Source organism: Ranitomeya variabilis, chromosome 2 (assembly GCF_051348905.1).
Source record: "Ranitomeya variabilis isolate aRanVar5 chromosome 2, aRanVar5.hap1, whole genome shotgun sequence".
Classification (NCBI taxonomy): domain Eukaryota; kingdom Metazoa; phylum Chordata; class Amphibia; order Anura; family Dendrobatidae; genus Ranitomeya; species Ranitomeya variabilis.
The window spans coordinates 197,390,499-197,414,530 of NC_135233.1; the positions used below are offsets into that span (position 1 = coordinate 197,390,499).

The following is a 24,032-nucleotide window of genomic DNA, read 5'->3' on the forward strand; positions in this document are numbered from 1 at the left end:
CGAGAACAGGGGCATGGGGCCAGGACAAATTCAGTTAAATGCATTGTAAAAATCCCTGCGCTCCCCGGATTCTGCAGCTCTTTTTTTGTTTTGCGCTGCGTCTCTCCATCGCAGAGATACTCACATTTGTCTCTTCTGGAGCGCAGTATGTGAAATCTCTGCCTCAGAGTCTTCTATGGGGATATGCTGTCACCCCTCCCTCCAAGATGCTGCCAATCACAGCTCAGGACTCAGACAATGCTGAGATGTGATTGGCAGCAATGGGGAGGGAGGCGAGAAGGGACACTGATGACTCTGAGGCAGAAATTTCACATACTGCGCTTCAAAATGAGACAAATATGAGTATTTCTGCAATGGAGCACGACACGAAAAGAGCGGCAGAATCCAGGGGGGCGCAGGGTGACATAATAAGTATTTGGCTAATGCGAGGAGAAACTGAAACAAGAACCTGCAACAAGAACACAAACAGAAGCCAGCTTCCCACAACGTGCTGCCGAGACCGGAGCGGTGACGTCACTGAGCAGGAGACGGGCGGGCGCTAGGACCCGGCGCGCAGGCAGACACACCTGCTGCTGTAGATCAGCACGGGGGAGCGCACAGCTGGGACCGGCGGAGACTGAGCGCGGCGCCGCCCGGAGGCTGCAGGAGGGCGCACAGCTTCCACCTTCCGTTGTCTCCGCCGGTAACATGAGGCGGCCGGGGATCGCCTGCAGCGTGCGGACTGCCGAGCGCCGGGCTCAGTGAGCGGGCGGCATGGAGAGCCTCGCCGAGACCCCGCACAGCCCCGCTCCGGAGTGCGGCGCCTACGTGCCCGAGCGCTCCCGCACCCACCCGCCGCTCAGCATCCTGACCTCCACGCTGCTGTTCTGTGCGGAGACCGTGGCCGCCTGCGTGGTGATCGCGCAGTACAAGAACTCGGAGGACGCGGTGTGGATGTCCCTGACCATCGTGTTCATGCTGGTGCCGTCCATCATGGTGCAGCTCACCCTCACCTTCATCCACCGGGACCTGGGCAGGGACCGGCCGCTCGTCCTGCTCCTGCACCTGCTGCAGCTGGGGCCGCTCATCAGGTGGGTGCCTGCACCGGGCAGGGGGCGCAGGACAGCGAGGGGCGGAGGGCAAAGGTCAGCAAGGGGCGCAGGTCAGCTAGGGGCGAGAGGCAGAGGGTGTGGGTCAGGGAGGGGCGGAGGGCACAGGTCAGCACGGAGCAAGGGGTGCAGGTCAGGTAGGGGTGAGAGGCGGAGGGCGCGGGTCAGCTAGAGGTGAGAGGGCACGGGTCAGCTAGGGGTGAGAGGCTGAGGGCGCGGGTCAGCTAGGGGCGAGAGGCCGAGGGCGTGGGTCAGCTAGGGGCGAGAGGCCGAGGGCGCGGGTCAGCTAGGGGCGAGAGGCCGAGGGCGCGGGTCAGCTAGGGGCGAGAGGCCGAGGGCGCGGGTCAGCTAGGGGCGAGAGGCCGAGGGCGCGGGTCAGCTAGGGGCGAGAGGCCGAGGGCGCGGGTCAGCTAGGGGCGAGAGGCCGAGGGCGCGGGTCAGCTAGGGGCGAGAGGGCGCGGGTCAGCTAGGGGCGAGAGGCCGAGGGCGCGGGTCAGCTAGGGGCGAGAGGCCGAGGGCGCGGGTCAGCTAGGGGCGAGAGGCCGAGGGCGCGGGTCAGCTAGGGGCGAGAGGCCGAGGGCGCGGGTCAGCTAGGGGCGAGAGGCCGAGGGCGCGGGTCAGCTAGGGGCGAGAGGCCGAGGGCGCGGGTCAGCTAGGGGCGAGAGGCCGAGGGCGCGGGTCAGCTAGGGGCGAGAGGCCGAGGGCGCGGGTCAGCTAGGGGCGAGAGGCCGAGGGCGCGGGTCAGCTAGGGGCGAGAGGCCGAGGGCGCGGGTCAGCTAGGGGCGAGAGGCCGAGGGCGCGGGTCAGCTAGGGGCGAGAGGCCGAGGGCGCGGGTCAGCTAGGGGCGAGAGGCCGAGGGCGCGGGTCAGCTAGGGGCGAGAGGCCGAGGGCGCGGGTCAGCTAGGGGCGAGAGGCCGAGGGCGCGGGTCAGCTAGGGGCGAGAGGCCGAGGGCGCGGGTCAGGGAGGGGCGGAGGGCACAGGTCAGCACGGAGCAAGGGGCGCAGGTCAGCGAGGGGCAAGAGGTGGAGGGCGCAGGTCAGCACAGAGCGAGGGGCGGAGGGCGCAGGTCAGCGCAGGGCGGAGGGCGCAGGTCAGCGCAGAGCGAGGGGCGCAGGTCAGCGCAGAGCGAGGGGCGGAGGGCGCAGGTCAGCGCAGAGCGAGGGGCGGAGGGCGCAGGTCAGCGGGGAGGGGTGCTCTGGAGATTCTGGAACTTGCAGACGTAGCGCTCACATCCCTCTCACAGGGTCCTCTTGTCCTCCAGCCTTCCTGGCGCACAGCTGCTGCTGCCCCTCAGGTGAAGGGTCTGCAGTCTTGGCCACATCTCTACAGGGCGTTGTCTCGTTTTCTCCGATCATTATAATTGCAGCGCTGTTCTAATAACAAAACAACTTAACACTTCTGTTATTGAAAGTCGTCTTTGTTGTTAGTAACGGGGAAGCTTCTAAGTTTACAGATTACTGGTCATTGCCTGGGATACCGGCCACCTCTGCAGTCTCAGTGGTGGCCGGACTCTTAGACCTGCGCTCGTCTGGTGCATTGCCTCTGCTTGCAGTATTGGCGAGCGCACGGGTCCGGACATGCCGCCGGTCCGCACCGTAACCATCACCCCTGGGGCAGGGCAGCGGGATGCTCCTGATGGCAGTTATAGGGGTATTCTCATCTCCTATGTACTGACCTGGGCAGCCATAAATCCCCCCCATCACCCACCCCTGCGCTGCACGTTGGCACCCCCTGCTGGCTGCCCACGATCAGTACTGCATGGTCGCACCGCCACATGGATGGCAGTGGAGTGGTAGGTGATCACCTGGCGGCCTCCCCGGCCCTCTCCTCCAGGAGACCCTGTGAGATGTGTTCCGGGACTCGCCCGCTTCTTCCCTGACGTGCGCGGTCTTCAGTGTCTGCCTGGTCCCGGCTCTGCCGATGCTGAGTGCATGCACTGACACAAGCAGCAGATCCTGCATGTTGGCCGCTGTGGTGTCCGCCATTATTTGCTCTCGGTCCCTGGGCAGCTCTGGTGCTTAAAGGGAACCTGTCACCCCCAAAATCGAAGGTGAGCTAAGCCCACCGGCATCAGGGAGTTATCTACAGCACTCTGTAATGCATTCTGTAATGCTGTAGATAAGCCCCCAATGTATCCTGAAAGATGAGAAAAAGAGGTTAGATTATACTCACGCGGGCGGTCCCGGTCCGGTACGATGGGCATCGTGGTCCAGTCCGACGCCTCCCATCTTCATAGGATGACGTCCTCTTCTGGTCTTCACGCTCCGGCGCAGGCGTACTTTATCCTCCCTGTTGAGGGCAGAGCAAAGTACTGCAGTGCGCAGGCGCCGGGAAAGGTCAGAGAGGCCCAATGCCTTCACACTGCAGTACTTTGCTCTGCCCTCAACAGGGAGGATAAAATGCGCCAGAGCCGCAGCATGAAGACAAGAAGAGGACGTCATCCTAAGAAGGCCCCGGACCGGACCGCGATGCCCATCGGACCGGACCGCAGCGGGACCGCCCCTGGGTGAGTATAATCTAACCTGTTTTTCTCCTCTTTCAGGATACATCGGGGGCTTATCTACAGCATTACAGAATGATGTAGATAAGCCCCTGTTGCCGGTGGCCGCAGCTCATATACTATTTTGGGGGTGACAGGTTCCCTTTAAAGGGAACCTGTCATGGGGAAATTGGTCTCTAATAGTGATGAGTGAATATACTCGTTACTCGAGATTTCTTGAGCACGCTCGGGGGTCCTCCGAGTATTTTTTAGTGCTCGGAGATTATTTTCTTCACCGCAGCTGAATGATTTACATCTATTAGCCAGCTTGATTACATGTGGGGATTTCCTACCAACCAGGCAACCCCCACATGTACTTATGCTGGCTAACAGATGTAAATCATTCAACTGCGGTGAAGAACTAAATCTCCGAGCACTAAAAAATACTCGGAGGACCCCCAAGCGTGCTCGGGAAATCTTGAGTAACGAGTATATTCATTCATCACTAGTCTCTAACCTCCCACCTGCAGGTCATAGAGCAGACTGAGGGGTAAACTTCTCCCCCAATCGTGTCTACCATTGGCATTTTAGTTAATGAAATCCCTGGTGCACTATGTATAGGAGTCCAGTGGGCAGAGTTACTCGGTGACTCCCTGTATGACTATGCAGAGCTGTCAGTCACTAGTAGCTCCGCCCACTGGACTCCTATACATACAACACCTGGGATCTTCTCCCACCTCTAGTCTATCACTCTGCTCCGCAGGGTCCCCATCCCTGTGCTGCCCACAGATCGGCCTGTGTGTACAATGTGACCAGTGCCCTATAACATGCAGTGGGGGGAGAAGTACTGGGGGCAGACTGACTGCTTGGGTCAGTTCACAACCATTTACTGTGTATAGATGCAGTCATGGCCAAAAGTGTTGGCGCCCTTGAAATTGTCCCAGAAAAATATTACAATTACACATTTTGTTATGCACAGGTTTATTTCCTTTGTGTGTATTGGAACAACACTAAAAAACAGAAAAAAGCAAATTGGACATATCACAGAAATCCCCCCAAAACTGGGCCGAAAAAAATAGTTGGCACCTCACCTTAATATTTGGTTGCACTCTTTGGAATAAATAACTGCAATCAGTCGCTTCCTATAACCATCAACCACTCGTCTTTTGCAGACTGCTCCATGTCTCTCATGTGAAGGCGCCTTCTCCCAACAGCAATTTTATGATCTCCCCACAGGTGGTCAATGGGATTTAGATCCGGACTCATTGCTGCCACTTCAGAATTCTCCAGATCTTTGTTTCCATCCATTTCTGGGGGCTTCAAGTATGTTTGGGGTCATTGTCCTGCTGGAAGACCCATGACCTAGGACGCAAACCCAGCTTTCTGACACTGGGCACTACATAGCTACCCACAATCCTTTGGTAATCGTCACATTTCATGATGCCTTGCACACAGTGTCAGGCAGCAAAACAACCCCAAAACATGTCTGAACCTCCACCATATTTGACTGTAGGTACTGTGTTCTTTTCTTTGTAGGCCTCATTCCATTTTTGGTACACAGTAGAATGATGTGCTTTACCAAAAAGTGCTGTCTCGGCCTCATCCGTCCAGAAGACACTTTCCCAGAAGTATTTTGGCTACCTCACATACATTTTGGCAAACTGCAGTCTAGCTTATTTTTATGTCTGTCAGCAGTGGGGTCCTCCTGGGTCTCCTGCCATAGCGCTTCATTTCATTCCTATGTGAACTAATAGTTTATGCTGACACTGATGCACCCTGAACCTGCAGGACGGATTTTTTTTTGGGGGGGGACCTTGATTGGGGCTGCTTATCCACTACCTGGACTAACCTGTGTTGCGACCTTTCATCAGTTTCACGTCCAGGGAGATTACCTACAGTGCCATGGGTTGTAAACTTCTTGGTTATGTTGTGCACCGTGGACAAAAGAAACTTAAGATCTCTGAAGATGAATTGTAACTTTGAGTGTTGATATTTTTCAACAATTTTGGTTCTTCTGTCCTCAGACAGTTCTCTTCTCTTCCTGTTCTCCATGCTTAGTGTGGCACACACAATGCAGCGACTGAGTCAACTTCTCCCCTTTTATCTGGTTTCAGGTGTGATTTTTCATATTGCCGACACCTGTTACTTGCCACAGGTGAGTGTGAACGAGCATCACATACATGAAACAAAATTGTTTATGTACAATTTCGGAAAGGTGCCAGCAATTTTGTCTGTCAGATTTTAAGGATTTTGTGTTAAATAATGTCCAATTAACTGTTTTAAGGTTTATAAACATGTGGGTAACAAAATGTGTGCAATAATTTTTAATTTTTTTATTTGCTATAATTTTCTGTGAGAAATACTTAATTTTCTGGAACAATTTCAAGGGTGCCAACACTTTCGGTTTATAACTTTGCATGTTATCAGAATGCTCCCACAGCTGAAGTGATTGTGTGACTGTGTATTGGGGAATTATTTGTGCAGTTCTCTAATACAGAATGATCTCGCAGTCCCCCTCTGTCTACAATACTGCACAGAGGGGGCCAGCAGATGCCGCATTCATGCCAGTGGCCGGCCTGTAATGATGCATCACACGCGATGCTCACTGTAGGAAATGTCTGAGCAGAAACTGCGCCCAAACTTCCATCGCCCGATCGCTGTGCCGACTTCTGTCCGAAATGGCCTTGTCTTCATTTTAACGGGCCCCCAAAACGAATATGAAAAGTGATGCCGTAATTTGTGCCGTAATTTGTGCATTTTTCTCTGCTCGCGGGTCGACTTTTTGACTTTTCCAGATTTGCTATTGTCCTTTGTGATTTCTGTTTGCGAAACACAGGCAATGACCAACGGTGCAGCAAATCACCGTCCGGGACAGGTCATTGGTGCAGCTGGTGGTTTGGGGTATGATCACAACTGCTGAGACACAGAAGTATTCCCCCATAGTCTGTGACATCCTGAGGGTGACGTGTTAGGCAGCACTATTTATATCCTGCATTTTTCGGAGGGCTGACCATCTCTGCAGTAACTTGGCGCGGACCACTGAACGTTTCACGGCTGTGCCCTGGACAGTGTCCAGCATGGGGTCCCACGGGGGGAGGATAGAGCGGAGCTGCAGTAACCGCGTAGTGTAAAAATGATCAAAATACTTTTAAGTGATCCGAGTAAAGGATTTCAAGTCACAGAAGCGGCAAATGGCGAATACCAAAATGTGTGTCCTTCTCAAAACCCTTCAACAGAAGTGTGATGCCAAACAAATCTCAAGGAATAAACATTTCAGGTGCAATGTTCTTTTGAGGAACCGTTCTCCACTTGGTACCTGCCACGTTCCCGACACATAAAGTATACCCACATTCTCGCATTCATACATTTGTATGGTTTACCCTTTGTCAGGCGTATGAAGGAGCAAAAGCTGGCGAGCGTCATTATCCTCCAGTCCAGGGGTTGTGTTCCCTAGAGCAGTCCAGTTGGCATTTAGTCTCATCAAGCAGCAAATCGGACTGGCCTGCCCCAGGGCATCACAACCCCGGACTGGCCTGCCCCAGGGCATCACAACCCCGGACTGGCCTGCCCCAGGGCATCACAACCCCGGACTGGCCTGCCCCAGGGCATCACAACCCCGGACTGGCCTGCCCCAGGGCATCCTAGAGAATGACACTCACCAGCTCTGGCTCCTTCCTTTATTATCCTGATGAAGAGTAGACTACCCAAAACATTGCCGTATGCAGTGAAAACCTTTTGGAATTCAAGCAAGGGAAACATTGCTTCAGCTTCCTTGGTGCCAAGTGATGTTGTACCTCTGTGAAGTGTTGGCGTGCCCATTAACCTATAGTGTTTGTGTCTGTATATTTTAACCATTTAGTATATTAAGTGTTTTTGATTATAGTTACTGATGAAACTCGCCCAATCAAGTCTATGGATATGTAAAAATACAATGGTGTCCTACCTGCATCTGTTTTTCACTGACTGTTTGATAATGGAAGTTTTAGATTTATTTTTTTTCTGTTTTTTTTTTTTTTTTGCATACGAGAAAAAACGCTGAATCTGACACTGACCAGATAAATATGATCCAAAACACTAATGAAACTCTTCAAAATAAACCTCTTCAAGGGGTTAATAATTTTCTTCCGAGGTTCCAGATGCAATCAGATGTAAATGGGAAAGTTTGGATCCATGGCTGACTTGTGTATCACCGATTGATAAAGAAGCTGTGTGGACGACGCACAGACATTGCTGCTGTTTTTCTGTCTCCACGTTGCCGGCCGGTCGGGTGTGCCCTTATCTGCTTTCAGCACTTGCTTCATGCAACAAGGAAGAGAGGAAAAAAAAACAGAACGTGTCTATCAAAGTTCAACTCTTCTCAGGAAAATAATCCACCGCGGCCAATTTCACCTTACAAAATATTTGGCTGAGCGCGTGTTATCAAAGCTGTACTGACCAGAAGTGGAGAGGGCTCAACGTGTTCCCACTGACAAGCCCTTCTCCCTCCATCTCCTCTCTAAAGGGTCGAACTTACTGACCAGAAGTGGAGGGGCCTCAACGTGTTCCCACTGAGTGACGAGCCCCTCTCCCACCATCACCTCTAAAGGTTCTAACCTACTGACCAGAAGTGGAGGGACTTCAACATGTTCCCATTGACAAGCCTCTCTCCCTCCATCACCTCTCTAAAGGGTCTAACTTACTGACCAGAAGTGGAGAGGCCTCAACGTGTTACCACTGACGAGCCCCTCTCCCCTCTAAATGGTCTAACTGACCGGTGAGGGTCCGACCGCTGGGACCGGCATCAGTCGGTAAAATGGAGGGGTGCACGCGCTCCACATCTGCCACAGTCAATCTTTATATGGGGGGCCCGATAAACTGCACAGCACACGTCAGCTCCGCGGGCTTGGATGGGCCAACAGTCAAGCATGTGGCCGGATAAGTGTCTCATCATGTCGATAGGTGGGGTTCTCACCACAGGGACCCCCAACTGATGTAGTTGTTGTAGATGTAACTTGTTTTTGTTGTGTTCAATAAGAGTTATGTAGAAGATGTATATATTTTTTTTGTTTTAAACTCGATTTTTCATTGTACAGTTTTTTGTTTTTTTTTGTTTTTTATTCCAATGTAACTGAAGCATTCGTTAGGGGTCCCCAATTACAGAGAAAGTAGCTCCTATCCTGACAGTAACTGGTAGAGCTGATCTATCTGATTCTGGGGAGACACTTGTTGGATCCTGTAGAAGCAGCAGCAGGCCCGGACTGACAGTCTGCCTGACCAGGCAGATTCCCGGTGGGCCGCTCTGTGTGCCACTGTATTTGTGCAGAATTAAACAGTAGCTCTGCCTTTATTGCCATAGTAGGGTAATTGTAGTGTGAGTGACATTTATATTGTATGTGACGTGTATTTAACGGACATGTGTTCTAGTCCGGCCCTGAGCTGCAGCATTGCGGATTCTTCTAGCCACTACATAGATCTTAGCACTTACAAACAGGGGGATGTGATCCATATATTACATAGTGCTACTAAGACATAGTAAACCAGTATGAGTCACTATATCCCTCCATATAAGGAGAAACTGTGTCCAGAAATGAGCACAATGACCAAAAATTGAAGAAAAGATCAAATACAATCTTTATTAATACACGGAATAACACAAAAAATGTTAGGTAAAACAAATGCCTCTAATGCTAGGGACGCTTAAGGCTAGGGAACCCGTTAAACATTTATGAAGAGGAGTAGACGAAATGCGCGTCGGGGTTGAGGGACGCCGCACGGACCCTACTTTTGTTATAGTAAGTTCCACATTATGGACACTTAAGCCCGTATGTATATGGCTGAACATAGATTTATAAGAATGTTTATTTTCCGATACTGGTAACACAGGGAACACTAGCGCCACCAGTCTATTGTTAGCACAGAGTCCTGTTGTATGACTGACTTACATCTGTTTGCGTTATCCTCTGTTTCAGGACTATAGACACAGCCTCCATTTACACTTTATACCTGCAGGCTCCTATCTTTAGAAGCTTTTTATTAGTAATCAATTTTCTCTCTCAGGGGAAGATATTCATAGATATGTAATTTGTCTCACCGCCTTCATACTTATAGAGCATCTATTTATCTACTGACATCAGAATAATCTCCTCATAAATGTTTAACGGGTTCTCTAACCATATGCGTCCCTCGCATTCCAAGCATCTGTTTTACCTAACATTTTTTTTGTATCCTTCTGTGTAATAATAAAAAATTGTATTTGATATTTTCTTCAATTTTTGGTCATTGTTCTCCAGACCACTCTATATCTCCTTTTATATATACTTTTTTTTTTTTTTTTTTTTACATTTTGCGCCTCTAGTAGCCAGAAAAATTTGCTCACTTTTTTTTTTACACAAATACATTTTTTTTTATATAAAACCCTGATACCTTTTATTCTCTATAGGCACCAAGTACATTGTCAAATGCCGCTCATCACTTTATACGTTCAGGCACCTTCATGCTATTTTTGCGTCAAAGTTAAAAAAGAAAAAAAAAAAAAGCATAAGTTATAAATGGCAATAGCCGTAGTCAGACAGTCTTATAATGCAACGCAATGCGCGGACTGACCAGCGGATCTCCTGAACCAAGCATGAGTTGCATAGAAATGCATGGTGTCCTCATCGGGTCCAGAGAGCCTCCAGCCAGTCCAAACATTGCGTTACGATCCTCGTCTGAGTTATAACGCCGTCTGGCTCTTCCATAAAAGTGTGACCCACACAGAAATTTGGATACCCACACCTTAAAATACACGTTTAACGTGTTGAGACTGATGTGATTACTTTGATAATGCCATGTGAGGATGGCTATATAATCCTTATGTTTTCCTGCCTAAGTTTTAAATGAGCATGTTGTGTCTGGACTCCAGCAATGCTCATATTGTCAGGATTATCCAGCCATTCTGAATTTGATTTTCTTAGTAAGTACACCAGCCTCATCAGATCTGAGATCTATTAAATAATGTATGTACATTGTAGTGCGAAATCTGTAGACAGATCCACTTTAACCATGTACCGGCATAATACGTACTGGAATGTCTTATATCTCCCTGATTTTGACGTGGACTCACGCACTGAGCCTACATCTTTCCCAGCTGAAGTATGTGTCAGTATCTCACATCACTGTGTGGCCCCGGTCTCGGTGTTTGCACTCACTGTTTGATCCAGGTCTTGGCGTTAGCCACCACTGTTTGGTCCTGGTCTCTCTGCTTTTGCCCTCACTGTTTGCTCCGGGTCTCGGCATTTGCCGTCACTGTTTGGTCCAGGTCTCGGTGTTTGCCGTCACTGTTTGGTCCGGGTCTCTGTGTTTGCCGTTCCTGTTTGGTCTGGGTTTCTGGGTTTGTCATCACTTTTTGTCCCAGCTCTCGGTGTTTGCCGTCACTGTTTGGTCTGGGTTTGCCGTCGCTGTTTGGTCCGGGTCTCTGTTTGCTGTCGCTGTTTGGTCCGGGTCTCTGTGTTTGCCGTCGCTGTTTGGTCTGGGTCTCTGTGTTTGCCGTCGCTGTTTGGTCCGGGTCTCTGCATTTGCCCTCACTATTTGGTCTGGTTCTCTGTTTGCCGTCGCTGTTTGGTCCGGGTCTCTGTTTGCTGTTGCTGTTTGGTCCGGGTCTGTGTTTGCCATCGCTGTTTGGTCCGGGTCTCTGTGTTTGCCATCGCTGTTTGGTCCGGGTCTCTGTGTTTGCCGTCGCTGTTTGGTCCGGGTCTCTGTGTTTGCCGTCGCTGTTTGGTCCGGGTCTCTGTGTTTGCCGTCGCTGTTTGGTCCGGGTCTCTGTGTTTGCCGTCGCTGTTTGGTCCGGGTCTCTGTGTTTGCCGTCGCTGTTTGGTCCGGGTCTCTGTGTTTGCCGTCGCTGTTTGGTCCGGGTCTCTGTGTTTGCCGTCGCTGTTTGGTCCGGGTCTCTGTGTTTGCCGTCGCTGTTTGGTCCGGGTCTCTGTGTTTGCCGTCGCTGTTTGGTCCGGGTCTCTGTGTTTGCCGTCGCTGTTTGGTCCGGGTCTCTGTGTTTGCCGTCGCTGTTTGGTCCGGGTCTCAGCGGGGGAAGCTGCAAAGCTTCCTCTATCCATTACAGTGTTAATGACTGACAGCACCCGGACTGTGCAGTGATGCCGTCTATGTGCTGTCTGAGATGTTCATGACCCATAGACTTGTATTGGTACTTTTCATCCATGATGCCGGTAAAAAGGAGACATGTCTGACTGAGGCCTAAGGAGCTAATCATCTCCACCCACTTCCCTATTGGGAGGTGAGTGGTGACGTCACACCCACAGATATCCGCTGGCTCGCTAGTGCAAGCAGTAGGTGTATTGCACGCCTGGCTCAGTGATTAAGACCGGTGCGTAATACTTGCTTCTCCCTATCCTTTTGATACTTTACGTGATGCACAGTGAGTGTTTCCTGGTTTGCACAGCTGTAATACGGTTACACCTGATTTTCATTATCGCGGTAATCATTAATAGTTTGCCATTATTTTGTGCAGATAGAGAAATGGTCGCCACGTTCAGCTGTTGTTTGTTTTTTTGTTATTAAACGCAAGTTCTCCAACTAAAGCAAAATGGAAAAACTGCCTGTAAAGGAAACCTGTCGACACATTATCCGCGTCTCCTTTACCAGGGTGATGGGTCTCTAACGACGCCTAGAACGTCTATAAAATAAGTGTCGGGGCTGTTCCACCATTATATATCACTGCAAAGATCATAAAAAATTAGTATTTTTTTGTGATTTGCATTCAGTTTAGAAATAGTAAAAAGTCAGAGGCCAAGAGAAATCTTTTTTTTTTCCGTTTGTCAGATGCCGTGCAGAGACCTGTAGGTGGGGGAATGATGGAGCATGCATGGCCGGCAGGATTCCACCTGTTACCTGCTGCCTTCTACAAGGCGTCCGATCTGTGGACTGCGCGGTAGAGCGAGGAAGCCGAGTAGAATCACAACCTGACTAGGTGTCTCATGCCATCTAGTCCTGCTGCTCTGTAACCCCGCCCCACCACTGATTGGGCGGGGTTATACCCAGCTCAGCATTCTGAGCTCTGCTAGATCTGCAGCAGAGAAAACAGTGATTGTACAAATTGTCAGTAAGCAGCCCAGTAAGTGATACAACGCCGAAATCAGGGTCTCTGCCCCTACATTATTCTGCTCTGATTGCATAGCAAAATCCAGCGGACACACTTCCTTGTAAATACAACTTCTTCGCTATGTGCATATCACAGAACACCAGTGCTGAGCTCAGGTGACGGGTCAGGCAGGCAGAATGCACCGCTCTGTTATTACCTGTCCCCAGGTGTTTGTCCTGTGCGCGGCCAGTGTACACATCAGAAGAACATTCACCAGGGATCCTGGACAACGCCCAAATGCGAACATTGTTTTTTTTCTGGTACAATAGGCGATCTCCAATATTAGTAATATAATTGCACAGACCTCTCTGTTCTATTGTCTTTATCTGATTAGATCGTCCTGATGAGATTAAATCTTACGTAATGCGATCAGATATTATGTGATCCTTACTAAGAGCATGCAAAACACAGCGAGTCATCTGCTCTGGGCCGTCCCGGAAGCAGAAGAGGGAAAACCAGTCTGACCACTCTGCAGCGCAACGTGATTTTACATTTATACATCTTCTGCGCTGCAAATGCTGCTGGAAGATACAGGGAAATCTATTCCGAGGGGTTTTCTTATATGACGCATGTCTTAAAAGATATGCATAAGTAACAATGCAGCTGATGCCCCCTGGACAGGCAGGACACCCGCCCTGATGCCCCCTGGGCAGGTGGGACGCATTTGCTGATGCCCCTGACGTGCGCCCTCATGTTATAGCATAGGAATTACACAGACCTTGATTGAACTGGTGCAGCTTGAGAAGTCTTACAGTCGTATGAGGTTTGAAATCTGGAGGATGGAAGTATTAGATTGGTATAATCGGTGGGACAGTAGATGGAGACAGGCGATGTAGGGCAGGACATCGCTGTTGGGCAACTTTGTTGGTGAAGCTTCCGGGTATGCACAAGTGATTGTTGCTGTTACTCCCAAGTCCACACAGGCTCTGCCAAATTCTCCTGTTCTCTGAGACTCTGCTGGCGCTGACACTTCTCCCGGTGAGTAAAAGAAATGACTGATGGAGATCTGCTGTACCGGATCCTTCTCTGCCCAACATTATATGTTGGGGGAGAGTTTGGACACCGTGCATACAAACTACATGGCCAGCGGATATTGGCGGGTTCGGCTGATGTCCCAATGTGTATGAGGCCTTTAGAGGGATTAGTTTATATTTTGTAGACTGTGAGCCCTCGCGGGCAGGGTCCTCTCTCCTCCTGTACCAGTTGTGACTTGTATCGTTTAAGATTATTGTACTTGTTTTTATTATCTACAGTCACGCCTCCTCACATGTAAAGTGCCATGGAATAAATGGCGCTATAATAATAACATTGCGTTTAATAGCAAATAGGCAAAGACTGTACCTCAGCGGTTGGACAGAAGTGTGATCCTGGCAGGTCGTGAGGCCAACAGATCATTATGAGGCTGCTTCATTCAAGTGCGATACAAGAGAAAGAGGTCACACTGTCCCCTTAGAGTCCCAAGCAACAAAATCATGCCTGGTTAGATTGTTTTGCAATTTGCTTGCCGCAGTACACTAAGGGTCGAAAACCCCATTCACAGTGACGCCACGCGATCCTTGGCCACGCGATCAGTGTTGTGGTCAGAGTTGCCCCATAGGTTTTGCTGCTTCCATACGAGGTATAACTCTTGTGTGACCATTGGTAACTGTCCACCGCCCCAGTTATGCCTGTGGCATGTACAAGTCTCAGCTAGTCCCACCATCCCGGTCACCTGTAGGCCACGGATGAATATTGATAGTTTACAAAGGTTTTAATTTCGGCCTAAATCTCTGGCTGATCTTGTGTTATCTAACGTGCCCTCCTACATTGTCCCCCAGGTGTGTGGAAGCCCTGATAGTCTACTGCCAGATGGGTCGTGAGGAAGAGCCGTATGTGAGCATCTCTCGGAAAAAGCACCTGCGCGGCTGGGGACAGTCCGAAGAAGAAGAGCGTGAAGTCGGCCATTCCCTGAGACGGTTGGCCACGCACCGCAATGCCTTTAAGCGCACGGCTGTTATTCAGGCCTTCCTCGGCTCGACCCCGCAGCTCACCCTGCAGCTGTACATCTGTGTGCTGCAGAGATACGTCCCAGCGTCACGAGGTAAGAGTCGCTTCTCAGGAGCATGCCCCTACCGCCCGGGAAATGGCGCCTGGAGGGTTTGCTCCTATGGAGTCACTGGTGTTTGGCTTTAGGACCTGGAACATTCTCCAGTTCTGCCGCTGTGCGGTGGCATTGCCACCCTGTGACCCGGCATTCTCGGTCAGTGTATTCCTGGCTGTGCATGTGCCCCATTTTCATTAATTTTATCAACTTCAAGTTTTGTGCCGGAAGAATATTTATTTTAAATTGGTATTCCCATCTCCAAGACCCTATTCCAATATGTAGTAGGTGTAGTAATAATAATATTAGCATATACCTCCAATCAGAAATGTAGTATAGTTCTTCTGATTCACTAGGTCGGTCTTTCCTCATGTGCAGGCATCGCAGGACCTTAGGTAACCATGGTTACGACCACTGATATAGTGACAGTTATTTAGTTAGCTAGTTACTAGTTGTTGTAACCATGGACACCTAAGGTCCTACAATGCCTGCACACGAGGAAAGACCTAGTGAATCAGAAAAACTATACTACATTTCTAAGTGAAAGTATTGGGTAATATTATTACACCTACTACATATTCTTGGAGATGGAAATATCCCTTTTAAGTTCTCATCATGAGGGTTTTCTTGTTCTTTTTATTTTGCATATTTTTGCTGTGCAGAAAAATGCAGCGTCTCACAATTCCAGCAAAGTGGATGGGATTTATGGAAATCTCCTGCTCACTGCACATTTTTTGGACTTGAGGTGCATTTTTTATTTATTTATTTTTTTTTAAATCTGCCACAAGTTAATTTGCTAGTTTTCGGTGCAGATTTTCCCGCATAGACTTGCATTAGATGCAGAAATTCCACTGTTAAAAACCCCCCATGTAATCTTCATATGACTATCAATAAAGTTTTGTTAAACCAAATACCAGGAAGTATCAAAAACAAAACAGCTTTATTTAAAACATGACACCAAAAACTGCATTATCAAAAACTCACCAAATCGTATAACATTGAACCAAGTGCAGTCCATGTTTTTACCGACAGCAGTTGGTCGCGTGAACAAGCGCCAAACCTGCGGTTACTTGGTAAATTTATTTTATTACTAGCCGTTTCCAGCCAGCTAACGCTCGGCACGCTCATTGCTATCTAATTAACGCTGCTGGTGATTAAACTAAAGTAAATAATGACAACATTCAAAAGCGCTTACACAGGTGGTAAATTAACTTAAAATGAAGTTAATAACAATAATTGTGGTAATGTGGTGGGGGTGGGATTGTGTGGTGGTGGGGGGCCAGGATTATGTGTGGTGATGTGGTGGGGGGACGGGATTGTGTGTGGTGATGTGGGGGGGGCGGGATTGTGTGTGGTGATGTGGGGGGGGCGGGATTGTGTGTGGTGATGTGGGGGGGGCGGGATTGTGTGTGGTGATGTGGGGGGGGCGGGATTGTGTGTGGTGATGTGGTGGGGGGGCGGGATTGTGTGTGGTGATGTGGTGGGGGGGCGGGATTGTGTGTGGTGATGTGGTGGGGGGGCGGGATTGTGTGTGGTGATGTGGGGGGGGGCGGGATTGTGTGTGGTGATGTGGTGGGGGGGGCGGGATTGTGTGTGGTGATGTGGTGGGGGGGCGGGATTGTGTGTGGTGATGTGGTGGGGGGGCGGGATTGTGTGTGGTGATGTGGTGGGGGGGCGGGATTGTGTGTGGTGATGTGGGGGGGCGGGATTGTGTGTGGTGATGTGGGGGGGGGGGATTGTGTGTGGTGGGGGGGTGGGATTGTGTGTGGTGATGTGGTGGGGGGGCGGGATTGTGTGTTGATGTGGGGGGGGCGGGATTGTGTGTGGTGATGTGGGGTGGAGCTACTGTGCAGAGGGCGGGATTAGCGAGTAATCACGATGCCTGATATATATAGATATTACAAAAATAAAATATATATTTTTTTTTTTTTACTTAAATGCATATATTTGGGGCTAATAATTCTTTAATGAGGTTTTGATAAAAATTTGCCACCATTAAGCTTTGTTTAACCCCTTCATGATACGCACTGTACATGTTAGGGCGCAAAGAGGGTGTATGGAGCCAGCTCACTGGGGCAGATGATGGCTGTGTGATACAGCAGGACCTGACTCTAAGAATCGCCATTGTTAACCTGTTAAATGCCGCTGTCAATAAACACGCAGCATCATTCCGCGCTCCCGTGACATGACTGCGGGTCGCCGATGGCTGGCGGTGACCCCCCCGTGCTTGTCAGTTCGGAGCTCCTCTGAATCCCAGTCTGTGGCTGAGCATCAAAGGAGACGCGATTTTCACTATATACAGTAACACTGTGGCATCGCTGTATATGGCACAACCGATCAGACGATCCCTAAGGGGACTAATAAATACCGTGAAAAAAAAAAAAGTTCAAATCGCCTCCCTTTTCTCCATTAAAGATAATAAAAACATACAGATTTGGTATCGCAGCTTTCAGAAAAGTCCGATCTATCAGAATGTGAAAATAACTGAAGTAAAAAAAAAAAAAATTAAAGAACACAAAAAATGCTGTAAAAAGTCACATTTATCCCAAAATGGTACCAATAAACATTGTCTCGCCAAAAAATAAGCCGTCACACCACTCCATCGACATGCAATGTAAGGTTTTTTTAATGAAACCCATTTTTAGACTCCATCGCATGCGTTTCAGGAAGTTTCCGATGGTGGAGCATTCGTATTATTGCTATGGAGCTGGTTCTGTATGTGACTTTGTGGCATTAACGGGTCTTCTTGTCTTCCTCCAGCTGTCCTCATGGCCATGTCTCTGGCCTCCACCACTTACGGTGCGTTGGTTCTGAACGTTTTGGCCATCCAGATCAAGTACGACGACTACAAGGTGCGTCTGAGCGTCCCCGCCTTCCTCTGCATCGTCATCTGGCGCTGTCTGGAGATCGCCACCCGCGTCATTGTGCTGGTGTTGTTCTGCTCGGCTCTGAAGGCCTGGGTGGCAGCCGTGGCGCTGGTGAACTTGGTCGCCCTCTTCCTTTTACCATGGGTGAACTTTTGGATGAGTGGATCCAGCCTTCCGGAGAACGTGGAGAAGAACTTCAGCTGGTTTGGCACGGTGTCCGTCTTGGGCACGGTCACCCTGCTCTACTCGGCCATCAACATGTTCTGCTGGTCGGCCGTGCAGCTCAACCTGAGCGAAAGGGACTTAATCGATCAGTCTCAGAACTGGGCAAGGCTGAGCGTCCATTACACCGTCCGCCTGCTGGAGAACGCCGCCCTCGTCTTACTCTGGTATTTCTACATGGAGGACGACTTTGAGTACTTCTGCTCCCCCCTGCTGGTTGTGCAGCTGTTGGTGGGGTACATCGCCGCCGTCTCTTTCATGCTCCTCTTCTACCAGTACTTCCATCCTTGCCGATCTCTTTTTAGCCACAATGTTTCTGACTTTATATTGTGCGTTTGCCTAAGATCGAAGCCGTCTCATGTCCTCGTCGGGGGAAAGGAGACCGATGTGTGACGGAGAATTGTATTTATCAATGTGAAGGCGTCCCATCTTGCTGCAGTCCGGCGGCAGCGGTGTCCGTGCGCTCCTGCAGTCGCACACCGCCACTGTTATACCTGGATTATTATAGGTCATGTCGACGGGTGCACAGATCCATCACCTCTTCACTAAGCCGCAAGCACCGCTACGCTCTAGGTCCCTGGTCACACTTACCCAAAATTAATTTTTCACTATGGAAATTTTTGGGTTTGGGATTCTAGCTGCTGACATGTATCGGGAAAGGCAAAGATGTTCATTGACAGTGGGGCTATCTGAGCGCGGGCAGCATTTTTTCATGGTATTTTTCCTTCTTTTTTTTCTACAGAGGTGGAGACTGTGCAAGTTGTAATTCGGATGGAGCGTTCCGCTCTTTTCCTTTTTTTTGTAGACATTAGAAAAACCTTAGTAAAAGCATATTAAAACCATGAAGGGCAAAAAAAATAGCTTTATAAAAGACACATGGAATTCAAGGTATTATTAGAAGTCGGGCAATGAAGAAATTCCTACATTTTTGATCAGAATCAGTCAGATTTTTGATATTTAGTCTAAGAGCTGCATATTTTAGGAGCAGAGACCCTGATTCCAGGGATGTATCAATTATTAGGCTGTGTTGTTGCAGTACAATCAGTGTTTTATCAGCAGCAGATTATCTCTGCAGGACTAGGCGTCATGTGCCAAGCAGTCTAGCTAATCTGTGACCACACCCCCACCACTGATTGGCAGATTCCTGACAGCTGCCAATCGGTGGTCTGGGCTGAGTTCTACACAGCTCATCATTCTAAGAACTGCTGCAACCGAGAAAACAGCAATTCTTATCAAAACTGCAGAAAGCAGCCCATTAAGTGACACGTCACTGGAATCAGGGTCTCTGCCCCTATATCATGCTATTCTCAGATTGCATAGCAAAAACCTGATTACAGATTCTCTTTAATAAGGAATTTACCAAAGTAAAAAATGGCTGTAGTGAGGGCTCTTTACATGCACGGCTTATTGAGGGCAGTGTAAACAGGGCAGCGCTTGGGTTTTGTCCAAAGTCGTTTTTGGAAGCAAAAGTTGCTCACTGATTGGTTGCTGTGGGCAGGATCCATTTTTCTGCTGTGATAATTGAGGTACAATGTGATTCCACACAAACGGAATTTTGCACCTTATATATTATCGATGGATCCTTGCCGCTTACGAGTTGGAAACTAAAGTTTCAATAATTTTTAAAGACTTGAAAAATATATATATATTTATAATATAAACCTCTCCAACATCCTGATATATCTGTATGTGGAGAGGTGACTCCTTCCCAAGATATCGGCAACGGTCCCACTTTCAGCCTTTTGATGGACGTGGTAGAGAATGTCCTTTGTTGCCACATGACGAGTGTGTGAAGGGGGCTGGCTAACAGAGCGTTTCAATGGCTGAGCCAGCCCCCTCCTGTCTATGCATTGGGGTTTGACTTTGTTTTTTCACAAAGTGCTGTCCCTGGATCTCCTTGTAGAGGAGCCGGGAGAAATCTGATCATTTTGGGGGGATTTTTAATACACATTCTGTTATTTGTGTTGTGTAGTTATATTTCCAGCTACGGTCTTCTCCTCTGTCACCTCTGCTTGGATCACTGATTATTGCTTACTGTGGTTTTATTTTCAGTGTTAGGGACTCTTAGATAATTAGCTCTGGGGTGATAATTATTATAGGATTTGTCTTTTTAATAGGAGTCGTCTATGATCAGATAAAGAGATGGGACGCTTGCTCCATCCCACCCACATGGCTGTTACACCCCCGCCTACTGGCCATTTCTGGTATTGTAGCTCCCACCCCAGGGCCTGGCCACACACGCCCCATGGAAAGGACGGGCAGGGTTTAGGTGAAGGAGGGGGAGCTCTTTTTTTTTCCTAGCTTCAGATCACCCCTTTTAAGGCCTCGTGCAGACCACCATATTTTTGGTCCTAGTGCAATGCGAGACCAAATCAAATCACACTGGAACCAATATTTTCTATGGGGCTGTGCACGTCAGACTTTTTCGCCTACCCGAGTTTGATTGGATATTCGGCCATGCAAGTCCGTGGAAACGATCAGACTGCACTCTGATGACATCTGAGCACAGTCCGATTTCCATAGACTGATATAATGGAGAAGATAGTGAATTGTTTTTCCATCTTCTCTGAGAGAATCTGATGACGCTCTAATCGAAGTTTTTTTTTTTTTTTTTTTTTTTTTTATTAATAATCAACCTGATTCTCTTGGACGAGAGAATATCCGGATGTCTGTTCCTAGCCTAAAGGGGGATGGGTGAGCAGATTTTTGCTGTTTTAATGTTAGAGCAGCATAATAAAGGGGCAGAGAACCTGATTTGAGCGATCTGTAACTTGCTCAGCTGTAGTTTCAGTACAATCAGTCTTTATCAGCAGGAGATTATCACTACAGGACTAGATGTCACTTGCCATGTAGTCCTCCTGCTCTGTGTAACTCCACCCCCACCACTGATTGGCTGCTTTCTGCGCACACTCAGTCATCTGCCAATCAGTGATGTGGGCGGGGTTATACTCAGCTTAGCATTCTGTCCACTGTTACATGTACAGCAGAGAAAACTGTGATTCTATCAAAACTACAGCAAGCAGCCCAGTAAGTGACACATCACTGGAATCAGGGTCTCTGTCCCTACATCATGCTGCTCTCAGATTACATACCAAAAATCTGGTGATAGATTCCATTTAGTGTTATGGATAAAAAATCTACTGTAGAAACAGTGACACTGGATCAGTTGTGAGGCAATGTAAATACTGGGCAGCTTGGTGTAAAAAAACAGAATGGTTTCCTTCTTGTTATAATGAGAGTGCAGCCATTATAAGTGGATAACTACTGCTCAGCTGCTAAGAGGCAGACGATCATGATTTTTCTACATTTTTTTTTTTTATGGATACTTTTTTTTTTTAATGAATTGTTACATCACAGGATGATTGAGGCTAGGCTATCCGCCGTTCTAGCAGTCCTTCACAATGTTACTGTATTACCGTTAGCCTGGTAGACCGCCACGGTAGGTGGCTATGAAATAAGTGCGGATTTCCGGGTTCCAAGTTGTGGCTGACAGATAAGGCTATGTATTCGTCTCAGGTAAACCTCACCAGGCGTCTTGGGACGTTTCAGGAATTTTAATTTTAGGATAAAGGGCGGATCAGTCAACGATGGTGTCTGATAGTGGAGGGGGGAAAGAGGAGCCAGAAATGAATCGTGAAATGGCACTTTCCTCCAGGATCCGCCCCTGAGGATCAGACCCGCTGGTGTGGGCCCCTGCCGGCCTTTGTTTACAGGCTGCTAGCAGTGATGACGCTATGAGAGCGTGACTGCTGCAGCCAGTCCGTGGCAGCTTGGTGATGCCATTAGGATCGGCATCGGATGTTTACAGACCGCCAGCACGTGCCTGCTGCCGATTGGCAAGAATTGAAGGTCCGATCTGGGATTATTGTTCACGGACAGATGGAGGACTACACGCAGCAGCGCCCTATGGCCCGACGGAGCATCACAAGAGAGAGCCCTAATTCACGCCTTGTTTGTATGGATTTATAGTGTCCACCGCCGGTGTGTGGCCGTACGTTTCCCGCACCCTCTCCGCTTCCTTAGATGCTTCGTCCTGTAGCACAGAATACTTGCAGAAAGGAGACATTTTAAGTCTGGAGTAAATGATAGAACATGGTGCAAGTCGCTTCCAATTTCAGGATTTGATTTTTAGATTTTGGAGGGTTTTTTGGTACGCCCTTTCACTTCCCATCGACCTCCGTCATCCAATGCTGTGTGAGATGTTCCATCTAGCTGCCACAATAATGAACCGTCCCGATTCCTTTACATGAGCAGGAGACACGAGCTGTGGACGTGCCGGGTTATTTTCACTGTTCGTTCTACAGATGTTTACTATGTGTTTAGTTTTATACGATCCGTACAGGTTTGTCATCTTTGTAAATTTACATCCTGCATAAATTACTGTGTCCATGTTTAAGTTATCATAGATTGCACAAACATTTTCTGAAGGTACTACCAGTCATCGGATTAAAAGAATTAATAAATTATGGATTAAAAAATGAAATGAGTAATCCCAGGCCCTACCTTTTGCATGACCAGTAAACGACTAAGGGGTTGTCCCACAAATGAAGTACATATTAATTAATAGATCTTGGAATAAAGATAACATCCACAATTGGATGTGTTAAAAAAAAAAAAAAAGATAAAAAATGTTCTTGTGCTGCAATAAATGTGCACCTACTGTGTAATGGTTGTGTCTGACCATTCAGGAACATTATTATTATTATTCTTATTTATTTATATAGCACCATTGATTCCATGGTGCTGTACATGAGAAGGGGTTACATACAAGTTACAGACCTCACTTACAGTAAGAATACTAACAATTACAGACCGATATAGAGGGGCGAGGACCCTGCCCTTGCGGGCTTACATTCTACAGGATTGTGGGGAAGGAGACAATAGGTTGAGGGTTGCAGGAGCTCCGGTGTTGGTGAGGCGGTAGCTTCAGTAGTGATGAGGAGGCAGCGGGGTCAGTGCAGGCTCTAGGCTTTCCTAAAGAGATGGGTTTTCAGGTTCAGTCTGAAGGATCCGAGGGTGGTTGATAGTCGGACGTGTTGGGGCAGAGAATTCCAGAGGATGGGGGATATTTGGGAGAAGTCTTGGAGGAGATTGGATGAGGAGCGAATAAGTGTGGAGGAGAGAAGGAGGTCTTGGGAGGACCGGAGATTGCGTGAGGGAAGATATCGGGAGATTAGTTCAGAGATATATGGAGGAGACAGGTTATGGATGGCTTTGTAGGTTATTATTAGTAATTTGAAATGGATACGCTGAGGGAATGGGAGCCAGTGAAGAGATTTGCAGAGAAAGGAAGCGGAGGAGTAGCGAGGAGAGAGATGAATTAGTCGGGCAGCAGAGTTAAGGATGGACTGGAGAGGTGCAAGGGTGTTGGCAGGGAGGGCGCAGAAAATGATGTTGCAGTAGTCAAGGCGGGAGATGATGAGGGCATGCACAAGCATTTTAGTAGATTGACGGTTGAGGAAAGGATGGATTCTGGAGATATTTTTGAGCTGGAGGTGGACAGAGCTTGGATGTGCGGTTTGAAAGACAGGGCAGAGTCAAGGGTTACTCCGAGGCAGCGGACTTCCGGTACGGGGGAAAGCGTGTTGTCATTAATAGTGATAGATAGGTCAGGTAAGGAAGATCTATGGGATGGAGGAAAGATGATGAGTTCAGATTTGTCCATATTAAGTTTGAGGAAGCGAGAGGAGAAGGAGGAGGATATGGCTGATAGACACTCTGGGATTCTGGACAGCAGAGCGGTGACATCTGGGCCAGAGAGGTAGATCTGAGTGTCATCAGCATAGAGGTGGCACTGGAATCCATGGGACTTTGAGTTGTCCCAGGCCAAGTGTATAGATTGAGAAGAGTAGGAGTCCTAGAACAGAGCCTTGGGGGACTCCCAACAGAGAGAGGGTGGGATAAGGAGGTAGTGTGGGAGTGGGAGATGCTGAATGTGCGGTTGGAAAGGTATGAGGAGATCCAGGATAGGGCGAGGTCTTTCATGCCAAAGGAAAGGATCTGTAGTAGGAGGCAGTGGTCAACTGTGTCGAAAGCAGAGGACAGGTCTAGAAGGAGGAGTACAGAGTATTGTCCGTTAGCTTTGGCGGTAAGTAGGTCGTTAGTGATTTTGGTCAGGGCTGTCTCAGTTGAGTGATGGGGGCGGAAACCAGATTGTAGATTGTCAAAGAGCAAGTTAGATGGGAG

General features: G+C 48.7%; 1 protein-coding gene across 1 annotated transcript; it reads left to right on the forward strand.

Annotated features, from left to right (window-relative positions):
• The first annotated feature begins 520 nt into the window (after positions 1-520).
• XKRX (XK related X-linked) lies at positions 521-23,725 on the forward strand. Its single transcript, XM_077283413.1, has 3 exons — positions 521-1,070; positions 14,495-14,757; positions 17,518-23,725. Exons 1-3 carry the CDS (start codon positions 754-756, stop codon positions 18,237-18,239), a joined length of 1,302 nt encoding a protein of 433 aa, XP_077139528.1. The 5' UTR covers positions 521-753; the 3' UTR covers positions 18,240-23,725.
• The last annotated feature ends 307 nt before the right edge of the window (positions 23,726-24,032 follow it).

What these genes read in the sequence shown, in the direction of transcription:
- XKRX (XM_077283413.1), top strand. Translation starts at nt 754, where the DNA reads ATGGAGAGCCTCGCCGAGACCCCGCACAGCCCCGCTCCGGAGTGCGGC. An exon ending in CAGCTGGGGCCGCTCATCAG is followed by an intron (nt 1,071 to 14,494) that starts GTGGGTGCCTGC and finishes ATTGTCCCCCAG; the next exon opens with GTGTGTGGAAGCCCTGATAG. An exon ending in ATACGTCCCAGCGTCACGAG is followed by an intron (nt 14,758 to 17,517) that starts GTAAGAGTCGCT and finishes GTCTTCCTCCAG; the next exon opens with CTGTCCTCATGGCCATGTCT.